At 38.6% G+C, this 13910-nt stretch overlaps 1 protein-coding gene across 2 annotated transcripts; it reads left to right on the top strand.

Annotated features, from left to right (window-relative positions):
- The first annotated feature begins 2322 nt into the window (after positions 1-2322).
- On the top strand, positions 2323-13458 carry LOC136408422 (uncharacterized). 2 transcript variants are annotated; one of them, XM_066389373.1, is made up of 3 exons: positions 2323-2672; positions 2875-3220; positions 11696-13458. In XM_066389373.1, the coding sequence occupies exons 1-3, from the start codon at positions 2595-2597 to the stop codon at positions 11803-11805; spliced, it is 534 nt and encodes a 177-aa protein (XP_066245470.1). In that variant the 5' UTR covers positions 2323-2594; the 3' UTR covers positions 11806-13458. The 2 variants fall into 2 exon arrangements, with proteins under 2 accessions (XP_066245470.1, XP_066245469.1); XM_066389372.1 differs by having other exon boundaries at positions 2872-3220.
- The last annotated feature ends 452 nt before the right edge of the window (positions 13459-13910 follow it).

The raw sequence follows: 13910 nt of genomic DNA, 5'->3' as shown, positions 1-13910 counted from the left end.
TCCGTCAAATTTAACCAGAGGCTGATTTCCATAAAAACGTTTATATTAAACGTGAGCATTGCCCGGATTATTTGACCCTCGCTTTATATTAAAGTTAACAGCAGAAACATTCAGGCTTTATTATTCGGAATAAATAGGACGACTCTGTTCCTGCCTCTCGAAAACTAAAACCATAAGGTCCCGCAAGTTCAAGGAGCCCTATGGCGGGAATACGAACCGTGTAAAGGTAGCAAACTTCCGCTAGGGCAGGAAATTCTCACCCTTGCGACTTAAGTCAGATGTCATTCCGCCTTTTAGGGCTTCGGAGCGGATGCATCCTTCGAAAATCCCGTCACACGTTTTTAACGCCGAAGGGGACGCCACGTGAATCTTAAATTTAGCTAAAAAAATTCGAATAAATGTAAAGGAGGGTGCTACTGACCTCGGCGTTACCCCCTGAAGGAAAACCTGGTAATACGCGCTGGACATCGAGATGCTGATAATCGAGGTTTTTACCTGTGGCGTGCTTGGGCCAATTTATTGCCTCCATGTTATCCGATTAATGGAGTAACTAGTAGAGAGCTTGCGATGTAGCCTTTTGAGGTCTATTACACGAAATCTTGTGTGAAATGAGACCTCCACGTTGTTTTATAAGACTATCGAATGGCATCCCTGAACTAGTTTTTAGTGGGCACTTGGTACAAAATGCTGTCTTAATATATCCAAATACATGTGTTGGCTCATAAGTCCTTCGATAAAATGCAAGTTACCTACTCCTGCAGACGATATACACTCCCCCAACATCAGTCCACCTTCACGTGCTTCACCGCGGTAAAATTTCGTTTAACTGATTGAAATATCGCTCCAAAATGTCAAACTAAGTAAAAAACAATTGCTAAATCAATGCCGACTTCGTAAATTTAAATTGACACGTCATTTCAGCTGTGACATTTACATCGCAGGTAAAGTTCAATAAATATTTATTATTACTTAAAAGCGGCAGATCTGAGTAAAATATTAACTTACACGCTTTCAGAACACTCATATTAAGTTAATTTCAATACATTGTTTCTTCAAAATAAATATTGTGCCACTGAGGCGAGTTTTTTCCAATACGGACCGCATCATTTAAGCTGTGAGCCACTGTATATCCTTTTGAGATCTATTAACCGAAATTATGTGAGACTTTCACATTGTTTTATAACACCCTCGAAGGGTATCCCTGAACCAGTTTTAAGTAACTTACGAATTATCCCATAAGAAGTATACTACAGTAGTATTTCAGGTACCTACTACCCAATACAGAAAGTCTCTAATTCTTGGTAAACGGCCAGACATACTGTCTGAAAGAAAATCCTTTCACGCGATACACATCTAAATAAAAATAAATCAACTTTTGACACTCTTAAATGGGTTTTGTTTGTAAAGTGCAACATTATTTCGGCTCCTCTTGTGGCCGTTATGCTCCTTTTAGTTCCGGTCCTAAAATGCGTAGAATGCCTCTAGATAATTAGATTTTTATATTTAAGCAGTGTTCCTATAATGACTCAAAATCTTTGCGTGCATATTTAATTTTGGAAGCTAATAACCGATAATAATCGTCATCTATATTTATGTTTCCAATTCGAATGAATAAAAATGATGTTTTAATTTTGCATTTTATTAGGGGTCACCACGAATTATAATAATTGATCGAGTGATAAATGAGTACCTAAATGTGTTTTCATTGCTTAAATAAAAATCTCATTGCGCGCATTTAACCAGCATCCTCAAATTTACTCCTTTACAAGTCACGGTAATCAGCACCAGAGACATGTAAAAAACGGTCCTTTTTGAAATTTTATTTGTTCAATTACACATATAAAGATTCAACAAAGTGCTCGTATAAGAAAGCATTGTCTGTGTTTCTATGTAAATGTAGATATCGAATACAGGGAGAAACAATGTTGCTCGCAGTAAAATTGCCGCTGCACAGCGCGGTTTTAAAGTTTGAATTTGCCACCAAATTTCGGATCGAAGCACTGTCGCTCCCTCTCGTGGTACGCAGCTCCCAACTAGTCGCCGATGTCGCCAAACTGCCATGAAAGTAGTGTAATGAGCGCTTATTTAGCAGCAAAAACAGGAACTTTCTTCGCTCAAATTTAATGCTATTAGAAGTCTCCCAAAATAAGAAATAACTATAGTATAACATATTACGCGTTAAATATAAAATTATTCATCCTCGTAAGCTTATAAGATAGATGAAGCCATAAGTGCTTCGGATTTATCGTGAAAACATGTGGCAATGCTGCCGCAAGAGCGTCCTTTCAAACGTTGTGACGCATGTTGTTTATGCATGCAGTCGCGTCATTAGCGTTGGTATAGGTGGACGTTTGTCTGCTTGTTTCGGACGTAAAGTCGATATTTTTGCGGAAAAACTTAGTTTTTTCATAATTCGTTGTGACTGAAAGTGGTTGCGGGTGTTATAGTGAACCTGGAGGACCTTTTTCCGTGCAAATCGGGTGCTGACAACAAGAAAATCGACGAATTTTCGGGTTCGTCGAAAGCGAGCGTAACTTGGCGCGTGGCGTATTGTTTTGTTGGTTGCCTACATTGAATATAAACTGATCACGAAGATGAGCCCCAGTGTGTTTGGTTCAACGAAATTGTTATCATCCAGGAATCAGGATTTGAGAATGTTTACTAAGCCTGAGGTGCGAAATTTTATTTATGATACATTCATTTCTCTCCCAGTTCAAGTCCCTACCCTCAACAGCAATCTGCCAAGACACTATTTTACTTCAAAGTTGTCTCAATTTTTCCTCATTACTTAGCTCTAGCACTCTCCAATACTTCTGATACTAAAACCTTCCAACTTCTTTCAATCTTCAAAAATGCCTATTTTTCCCCCAGCAGGTCCGAAAAGTGAAAAGAGCCCTGTTTGGCCCTGTGGACCACAAGGCGACACAAAAATTCTTGGCAGAGGAACTGAAAAAGATCACAATTGAGAAAGCTGAAAAGTGGAATATCAACTTGAAGACTGGCCGATCCTTGAATCCAGACGGAGTCTACGATTGGAGGCTGGCAACTCCCACAAAAGTAATCCTTCCCATGCGTAGAGAAGTTCAGGAGGTTGATATTTCCACTCAGTACTGTGAGTTGACTGAGGCTGATCTGATCAGACCTAGACCAATCAAATGTTCATCTAATGAAGATCATCTAATGGAAGTGGAGCATAGGAATCATCAAAGCAGAATAACAGGTAAGCGAAGTAGAGAGCATTTAAGCATTTATTGTAAGTATTTCACTGGGCAAATAGGCTGTTTTCCACCACTGGCTTTAAGACACCTTTATTCGGTGTGTTGAATGACTCTGAAGTACATTTTTCCACTTTTTTATGACCATTTTGAGAATTATAAGAGGCAGAAAAATCGTTAATGGGAAAAGTTGCTTTGTTTTTTTTTAAATAGCTTAAAAACTGCATTGAAATGGTCATTATATTCCGTTAAAATATTCCCATTTAATCGTTCTTTTAGCTCTTACAGTTTCCAAGATACTTACACCTATAGGTCTTATTTGGGCCACATTGTATACAGGATGGTTGTGATATATTTACGTCCCTCGCGTCTTAGATCCCTCAGCGATGTGCGCTTCCAGATTGAAACTGGAAGCTCGGATTATAATAATGTACTTTGCTACTTTTGTGTATAATATTCTATTATGCACAGTTTTTTACCCAGAATCATTGTTAGGACGTTAAAGCCATATAATATGTAATTTATCTAAATCTAAAATTTATAAAATCTTAAAGCCTGAAGGTTACACCTTTGCTGTATGTTATCAGGATGAAGCATAATAAATTTTCATTTGCCAGGAATACGTATAGCATATTTGCATTCGTCCCAGCTGAAATGAAATATTGGGGCCACGTCACTAAAAATAGAGAGATGTTTAAACGAACGATTAACTCCTTGCTGTAAACAGCTTGGGACAGGTCAGAATCCTGTTAAATTAAATCGTTTATTATAGTGTTAAAGTAATCACGCATTTTGTATAACGCCTCTTATCCATGCAAAATTTTCACCAACCCATCTGTGCTGCGAACTACGTAATCCAGGGGCTAACGACCTGAATCTAGACTCAACACGGCCGGAAAAGGGCAGATGTGTTGCCAAAATAAGCGTGCCCGTCGGCCCTTTTATGTTAGGGTAGATGGGGCCCAATGAAAATAAATGCTAAAGCGGGGGTGCCCTTTTCTAAGCAAACATGTGACTCAAACGTGTGTGTATCTGTGGGGTGGAGGGTAAAGGTGATATCCTAACGGTTTTTTTTTTTGGAAATGCCGTATAGAGGGTGGCAGAAATATGGTAGAAACTAAAATGAAAAATAGTTGAAACCTGTATGACTGGTTATCTAATCTATGCATTTGTCACCTGAAGACCTTATAAAAGGAGAATTTGCGAATTTGAAATCACCTTTGCTAATTAATCTTTAGCTCACTCAGCTTGCAGTTATGCGGCTTGCAGGGTATGTCGCCTAACAAAGTGGTAAACTGTTGCAGTATCAATTATCTTTAAGTGTGTCTCAAGAATTCGCCTTTTAAAGTGCTTCACTCTGTTACTTTTGGAGCACCTTTTGTAAGGTTTAGACGCCATGTTGCAGTAGTGACGTCAGGAGAGAGGTTTACGTTAGACCACAGTGGAAAGAAATGTTCATTAAACGCGACAAAAAAAATTAGTTTTATCACCCTAAAGGTTTTTTACATGCCGAATTTCAAGTCGCAAACATTATAAATGAAGTTTTTTTTTTGTGAAATTCTAGTTTCAACGAGTTCACTGGCTTGTGTCCGGTAAGGATTCAGTGCTGCTTATAAAGTGAATGACCGGCGTTGTCCTTCCTCTTGCGCCTTCTTCTTGTAGGCCTAAATAGTCTTTGAACTATGAGCGGCCGCCACGGTCACAAGGTCCTTAACGTTGCCGATAATAATAGTTTCAATATTTTAACAACCGCGATCGGTATGAAAATCGTCTCCGTTTAGGATCGTCAAATCTAATTACAAATTCGTCCTGCATGAATACTAAGCGTTTGTTCTCACAAAATCGGTAAAACTTGTTACGAAATCACTTACGGCTTCAAAGAGGCCGTTTGGCATAATTCACATGGCTCTTAATGATGAGCATTTGAAGTGCGTACTTCAGACTCAGTAAAAAAGGATTTTGGCGGCACCGCATAGGGGTGCTCAAAAAGCCCCCATCATAATTGGATACTTCCATCGTGGTGCTGAAGCCAGAAGATTCTTTTTTTAATCAAGTTTGTTGTTTTTTAAACGCAGGGTGGTCTGTTTTATGTATCAAATGATAGCCAAGAAGGCCGACTAGACTAGAGCTATTAATCGAATTGGTTGCACTTCGAGGTCGTTAGCCTTTTCCAATAGGGTCGGGGAGACTAAATCCGTACGCTATAAAATGCCTTACAACGTTGAAAAAGCCAAGGGTCAATTATTGTCTGTAATTACTGTTTTATTGTAACGACGTTGGTTTCACTTTGAAATGAGTTCTAGACTGGGAAAGGTTACTTATTATGATGAAAATGCGTAGGCATTTGCTATGATACACAGTTGGGTGATGGTGTATGTACGGTTACGTGACCCGCTTTCTAGCATTCCAACGAGCCAATGATTTCAATGTAGCTAGCAGCCTTGCTTTTAGTAACTACGACCTCGATGTTTTATCTAATTTTATTGGGTAAAATCAAAGATCCAAAATAATAATCACAAGCAAATTGAACACACTTCAAACTGGTGTAATCTAGTCAATACGTATGCCCATGTTTATATTTATGTCAGGTTACTAATGAGACATCTATACAAAACCGACATTATAATAAAGCGAAAGTGTTTGGTGTCGTAAACATCGGTGTGTCATTCAGTGATAAGAGCTTACATGAAAGTGATGTATTCTTAGAAGTACATATTATATTTTATTCGTAGTCTGTTCTATTGTTAAAAACCAAAAAAAAATTAGCAGAAAAAGCCTTCAAAGCTCAGCTCATGATTTCATGATTCAGCGCATCAACGATATTCGTCACATTTTGACCACACAGTGTGTCCACTGAGAGCGTCTGTGTGTGATGTGTGCATTGCAGGCATTGACGCATCGAACATGAATCGACCCGTTCGTTTTTAGTAACCTGGGCCCTGATTCTATAAGAACATGTGAAAAATTTCATTCTCGCTCTCGCATGTTCCTATGGAATTAGGCCCCTGATCATACCGGAACGAGTAAAAGTAAGAACGGAATTTTTACCGACAATGATTCATCAAAAAATTGCATTCGTTAATTTCGTCGGAGGAAATTTTCATTTTGGAGGATGATTTATACTGGGTGTTAGGGCAGTTGGTAGCCTCACAGATTGAAAGGGATATTCCACAAGTCAACATACGAAGAACAGTTGCTGTAAATGTGTCCCGAATTGCTTCACTTCCGAAATTTGGGATGTTGAAGTTTAGAAGAAAAATCGGTTTTCCAGCATGTCTTAAAAATTGTCTAAGCCCGTTTGATTCCAATTTTTGCCGTTTTAATGTTTTGATGATTTGATGAGTTGATCGAGAAATTTCAGAGGCGCTCCCACGGCATTGGTCTGTTAAGATGCACAGAGAGACATGCTAGTACCCACTAAATTTTGGCGATTTTATTACTAATTTCGAATAGGCCAACTAAAAATTCAACCTTTCTATCCCTTAATATTTTTGGTATTTCGCTTTGTTTTCGAGTTTAAAATTAAAATCCGAATTTTTAACATCTTTGAACCAACTGCCTAAAAAAATGTCGGTGAGAGGTACTCAAGTTCGTTCTCTCTCGCACGATTGTTTGTTTCGCTCTTTTCTCTCAACCGCGGGGTTCATACTTATGACGTCAATGACTCCAAAGCTTAGTGACAAAAGATGGTAGCAACGTTGCCATCAGTTTATCAATGATTCCTGTCATTGGATCTACTAATCCATCGAGGTGAATATGTTGTATAACCCGTAAGTCTAAAGTGTAAGACTCAGTAAAAAGGGCACAATAGTCCCTTTGTTGACGTCGGCCCTAAATAACGACGTGGTTTTTTGTAGTGTTTAACGAGATCTCGAGGTGCAATGAATTTTATTGCTCTGATTAAGAATTTAGAGCACGCATATGTCATTTTAAGCATTTCCAGATTAATTTATGCGCCTTAAACGGACGAACAACGACGATCCGGATTTTTTTTTATCTCGAATCTTGTAGGCCCAACAGCTTTAATTATGAAGGCTCACGTCCGATTCTTTGTCAGACAAAGGGAATATCAACGGGGAATCGGACTCTCACGCGACTTCTGAGAGTTAACGGCGGCCCGTTCTGTGGCGTAGATTTGAAGCTCGTCTAATTTATTACGACTATAATTGTATTGTGACTAGGAAAAGCATTTTTATGTCCTTCGAGGCAACATTTCTCCGACATTCCTATTAAACGTTCCGAAGTACTCTGAAATTTGAAACTGTTTAATCCCAGGATAAAGTTGCCAATTCGAATGTTAATATCACTTCTTTGCTTGACTATCAGCGTTGTCAGTACTGGCGAGTGTAAGGAGTTGATCCTAGCTCAACCAGCAAGTGACCTCTTATTGTTATTGTACATACTTTTCGACAGGCTTTCAAAGTCGCAGTTTGTTCCTGCAGGGCGCTCAAAACAAATGGCACATGTGTGCCAATGACGCAGGAGTACTACCAAGAAAATCACTATCACATATTCCCCGTTTCAATTAGCGATGCATTGGATGCGCTACCACCATGGAAACCGGTCTTACACGAGGCGCGGGTGCCATTCCAAGGACGGGTACTCTTGTACACCTACTCCGTACTTGATAACCCTTTGACTTAGCATCAGACTGGTCCCTGCGGCCGTCACCTACCAGAGGAGCCTCCATACACCCACGGTGCAATTTAAAAATAAATCTCTCCCCACAACGAATCTGACGTAAAAATAAACCATCGGGCCGTTTGGCCGCATGCCCCATGCACATGTGCCGGTTGGCGTGTGGTACCACCTTTTTTTCGTCTCGTCTAGAGTCGGTTCTCTGCGATTTCACAAATCCACTTTATGTGTAGCACCGGTATAATGCCGGAGAATAGCCCCAATAATGGCAAACTTGCTCGTGCCTGCCATAATAATTAAACAGAAGCTGTTTCGACCAGATTTGTCGAGGTCACGTTTCGTTGGGGTTTTGGCGGGAACGTCGCCAGTCCGAAAATAAACCTATAGCGAAACTGACAGAGGATCTACAATTTGAATACGCAAGTGAGCCACCCAGAAACCTAAATAACAAGTTCGACGACCTTAATTGAATTAAAAAGATATATATTATTGGAAAATGCAAAACATTGTCGGCCATCTTGGTGGTTGACGACATCACGCGGTGTGCCGGTGGTTTTGCATTGGTTCGTTATCGGAAGCGTAATATATAGTAAAACCGTGCGATACTATTATTAAAGTGGTGGATGATAAGGTCGACAATAAGTGACGAACAAGTCAAGGATCAGTTGTTTGTTTATTGATCGAGGCGTATTCTGCGGCGGCACTAACATTCTTCGAATCCACTATAAATTCTAAAATAGTGAAGGTCTTGTGAAGAAAGGTCTACCGCAAACGTTTTAGTTGGCAACACACAAAACTCGTAGGTGATGATAACCCGTTGTCCTGGTTCACTATAAAAATTTTAATGTGATAAGGCGGCGATGAGTCTGCGCAAAATGCAGCCAAGTCAGCTCATAAAATCCTCCATTCACACATTTTACTCTAATGTGAAATATTCGTCGTTAGACATGTTATGCATAGGTAACACAATATTTTTGCTTGTTATCGCCGTTAGTAAGTAAACCGAAAACGATCAGTTTCGTCTACAATTTATTACTGCCGTGTTACTGTTTAGCGGCAGCAAACTGATTGACAGTTTAGTTCAGGAATGTTTTTTTTTTGCTTTAAAGTTCTTGACGTCGTCCTCAGACTAGAGTAAGTTGTCCACCGATTTGATGGTTGTTAAAATTCCTTCGGGCCTCTTAAGCAGATGAAAGGTCTATAATGGGTGAAATTTAAAAAAAAATCATATACACAACATAGGGTACCACTGATCCTTCAGGTAAAAATAGGGCGAGTGAGCTCGATTTATCTACGTGCGAAATTGCTCCGGTTCCGCGGCAAAGGGCTTGAAAGTCGGCCCTAAAAAAAGCGTGTTTTTTTCAGTGATGTTGAAACGCCTTGCACGATTTTGACCATATTTGTGCACTACTCTACGTTGATGAGTAACATGGTACTACCAAAGGTACTGGGCGTACCAAAAATTATTTACACTCTGTTCAATTTAGGCGTAACTCTTTGACAAATAGCACATTAATTATTTTTCTAATTTTAGCTCATAACCAGTTTTTCCCCAATTTTTTTACCTCTTTCTGTATATTCAAACACCACACCCTTTTAGAGCAATTCAACGTTTTTATATTAAAAGCACATTCGTTCTTAATTTCGTTTAATCTATACTTAAATATCAACATGTTTTTGAACCTTGAACACTGTATTTTTTTAGATCTAAATTCGATCCAATTTTAAAGGTTTTTTATTTGCCATGTAACAACTAAGCAATTTTCTTATGCATCTGAAGAAAATGAAATTGCCGACCTATATTGACACAAGAAACCTCAAAGAGCTTGAGGGAGGTAGTTACCTTATAATATTTAATCGCGCTTCACCTAACCGGATTGGCTAGCTCTTATCCGAAGATCAATCCGGTCTAGATCATCGTTGCCGAAAAGGGCTGCGCCGAAAATAAATAGTTTTCCAATACATCAAATAAATGATTTTTAATAATTAATTGCTTTCCAAATCGAATCACCCTGAATTGACCTTAACACGCTTTTATCCATTGATTTTTTCTTCTCTTTTTTTCTTCCTTTCTCCAACTTATTTGAAAATTTAAGTTTGGCATTTTTGGCGTTCATGCCGAAGTAGGCACATGAATATGCGGTAAGTAATAAAGTTATAAAGTGAAAATTTGCAAGCAAATCTGCTTTGCGGCCATTCCATTGGCTGCAACTGATTATTGCAGATAGATAGAGAATGAAATTTTACATAAACAGCCACAAAGTAAAGCAGATAATTGAAGAAATTAGGCAAAATTTGAGATTGGTTTTGAAATGTAGGTCAAAATCAACATACGGAATGAATGAAAAGCTCACCCATTTTTAGACAGAGTAAGTGTAAAATTACTTTCTGCAGGTGCGTAATTGCGTCTGCTGAGTCAAAGTTCTCTCTTTTTTTAATTTTTTTGTGGCTGAAGAAGTAGAAATCTTCAAAGACACCCGGCTATTCGAGTGTCCGCTGCAAATGGTAACAGCTGGGTAGTGTGGTATTTGGCATAACCCCACTTGCCCACTGAAACCATCCCCTGTCTTCTTCCTGGCGCCGGAACTGTCTCGTCAACATTCGAGGCACAACAAACGCAAACACACTTAGCTTCTCCTATTCCCTTTCCTTCTCCTTTACACCCTTCACCATAGTTTTGAACGTGTCCGCGATAAGCTCCGTGGCTTCTGTCGTTCTCAGTTCCAGGGTCTCCTTAGTCTTGGTACGCACTACCAAAGCCCAGTCAACGCCCTTTCTTTAACTACATTTGAACTAACCCGAACCAAATATCAAACAAAAAAATTTGAATTTATTTAGAGAAAAGGGCACTGGTGAATCAGGCTCGCACTTTCATAACGGCGTTCAATTTGAAGACAAAAAGGTTAAAAAAATCGGAATAAACTGGTTATTAACTAGAAATGGAAAAATAACAAAATTGCTACTTATCAAAGAGTTGCGAGTAAGTTTAACCGAGCGTTGGTAATTACCTGGTATCTTTCGTAGTACTCATTAATGTAGACTAGCGGATAAATTGTACTGGGCGTTGCGAGATGATTTCAGAAAAATGCACCTCGGGAACTCGTGGTAGCCTATAGTGCATATAATTCTGGGATATCCTGTATAATAAATATTGCAAGACCGTCATCGCTTTGCCTACAATCGAAATTCGACGAGCTTAAGTCAGATTTGAAGGCAGAATCGAGTACTTCCCTCTAGAGTTTGTAGAATTAAAACTGGTCATGTTGTGCACACTTGTTAAATTAACCGAAATAACACTCAACGACTTACTTGTTAGCTGCGTAATAATTTACTTACTTCGACAAATTTGGGTCATACGCCCGACTATTAGTCAGATAATAAGCGTTACTCCTACTGAGATCGCGTCACAACGACATTTGATCTTGTTGCTCTGGTTAGTGCGATGATGACCTAAAAAGCACAAATTGTTATTATTTATTGTACTGACAAATAACGTTATTAATGTCCACAAATCTGACCCGGTACATCTGTCCGAGGACACATACAAATTTCCGTAGTATCGCGACATTCCTAAGCTACGCATGTGCGCCTTAACAGGAACAAAAACAAAATGAATCGAAAAGTAAAGTAAATAAGGAACATCTGCCTGGAGAGTTTTTCGTGTCTTTTACTACGCATTTACTACCGGCCAATTGAGTGCAACGTTTCTAAACAAAGCAAGTCAACGGCCTATCTTCGTTTCGATGTTGATGACACTAGTTGGGTTCGACGAACACTCATTGATGGCACCTTCAGTTATCTTTTTATACGGTTTGGCCTGTAAAACGCTTTTTTCGTTACAGATTTCATGAAGGCCACGAAGAGACCGCTGGACGTTTCGAAAAAGCAGTCGTCCTCAGACTGGAACGCGGAAGTTCCGCCCAAGATCGCCAGAGTGGATATTGTCAGTTAAAGAGCATTTCGACATCAAAATCACCGTGAGGGAGTCAGTATATGCTTTGAAAAAGCGCCTCGGATTCCCTGACTTATTTTACCTTCTTCCACTTGATACAAATTATTGTTGATCTCCAAAAAAAACAAATTTATTTTATTAATTTTTTAAGTAGAGAGTAAAATATTAAGTTTGTTCAAAGAATTATTAAATCTTATATTTTAGGTCTGGGAATGGTTGGATTTTTTCTCTGTTAGGGGTGTGCAAAGCCCAACCATTCCTCACGCATTGTGTAGGATACTGTACTATAATTTTTGTTGGTTTTTACACTTTATAATAATTGATAATATTTATTTTTCGTGTGATCTCCTCAAAAAAGTCCATTTTGTTAGTGTTTCCTTCTTTAGCCTCCTTTGTATAACTCAAAATTTCATTATGGGTAGAATCGCCCAGACAGTCTCTTTAGCTAAAAGATACATCACTTAATTAGGGCAATAGTGGGATTTGGCAACTTTTACCTCTGTTTTTTCAAAACACAAAACACGTTTGATTACCGGAAACTAATAATTTTCTTGGTGGAAGAGGATTTTATTACTACCCAACACACTAACCTTATATACTTTTTATACCTGATTTTTGATTGTTTGCTTTTTATTCGACCCAAAGAAGTGGAGTACAAATTCAAAAAAAAAAACACACAAAATTGTTGCAGTTAAGAAGAAGCATTCGCCGGATATACCCTGTAGGGCCAATGTGTCAGAGTCCGTCCTCTTCTTTAATTTCATCTGGTAGACAAACTTACCGGGACTTCGATAGTCTATAACTGAACCATGTAAACTCTTCCTCGTAGAGAATAAATCTTCTATGCAATCAGGACTTTGATAAACTGGCCCTTAAGGGTGCATCAGTTCAGGTGATGTGATGTCGCGTTAAAGGCAGCTTAGCGCCCGTTTGTCTGATTTTGAGAAACGATTTTCGGCTTTAAAAAGGGTCTTTAGTTAGGATTAAACGTTTTGATAAGGGTGATTTTGGGTAAGACGTCGAGGGCATTTTTTAATCTAATCATGTTGCGGTTTCGATAAGTAGGTGTTGCCTGGGTTTAATCATAAACAATTTAAAAAATGCCCTCTCTTGATTGGTCAATATAAACGGTATGTAGACAGACTTATCTGGCGTAGTTGCAGATCTCAAGTTTCTGCAATTTAAATTTAAGGTCGTAGATATAGAAAGTGCCTTGCAATTCCTGCAGAGGCTGCGCAATATTTAATTAAAAAAGTACATTTTGAGATAAAAAAAACACATGAGTAATTACTATAACGGAACATCTGTGATGTATTAAGATGATGATCTCAAAATAATAAGAGAAAATATATTAATATATTATGCAGGAGCTTTTCTGCTGATCTCAAGCGGACGCCTTTACTGCAGAATAGTGGGTGGTAGAGGACGTCGAGAAAGAGTTAACAGCACCTATTAAAACTGCAAAGTTTCGAGGGATCTGCAGAAGGGGTTCGTTCGTACGCGATAAATATTACGAAAGAGATAATTAATACTAGAAATAGCTATTATACATAATAGATTAAGCTAAATTAATGTAAATTTGTTGTAAAAATAACACTTTTAGAGTACCTATATGTGAAGCTAATAATAAAGAGCTTCCTTTTGTTAGTGTAATTTCGTTATTTCATTTCGTGTTTTCACCTTCGTCCTTGGACATTTGCATATTTATTGCCACGAGACCAGGAATATTATAGTAGCCTGATCATTGAGTTGATTCAGACGGTTCTCTGTCTAGAAACTGCTCTGAATCTTTTTCCTCGAAGAAGTCATGACTCGCGGGAAATACCGCGCATCACCTTAACCAAAAACTGCGGTGTTTAATAATTAATTTTTTTTTTGTGAAAAAATGATCGACACTGTTCAGATGATTTATTTTGGACAGAGACCATTAGGGTACGTTTAAGTAAGAACTGAGGTGCCCTCAAGCAACCTGCCTCATTGTTCTTCTTGAGGGCGTGTTTGAAACACTTTAAGGTTACCGAAATTGGTAGCTGTAGAAGTTCTAGCAGAAGCTAAAATATAAATATTATGAGTGTTAAATTTTAAAAAAAATTACCAGCTGCAAC

Source organism: Euwallacea similis, chromosome 4, assembly GCF_039881205.1.
Source record: "Euwallacea similis isolate ESF13 chromosome 4, ESF131.1, whole genome shotgun sequence".
Lineage (NCBI taxonomy): Eukaryota > Metazoa > Arthropoda > Insecta > Coleoptera > Curculionidae > Euwallacea > Euwallacea similis.
This window is presented reverse-complemented; position numbering and strand designations above follow the sequence as displayed.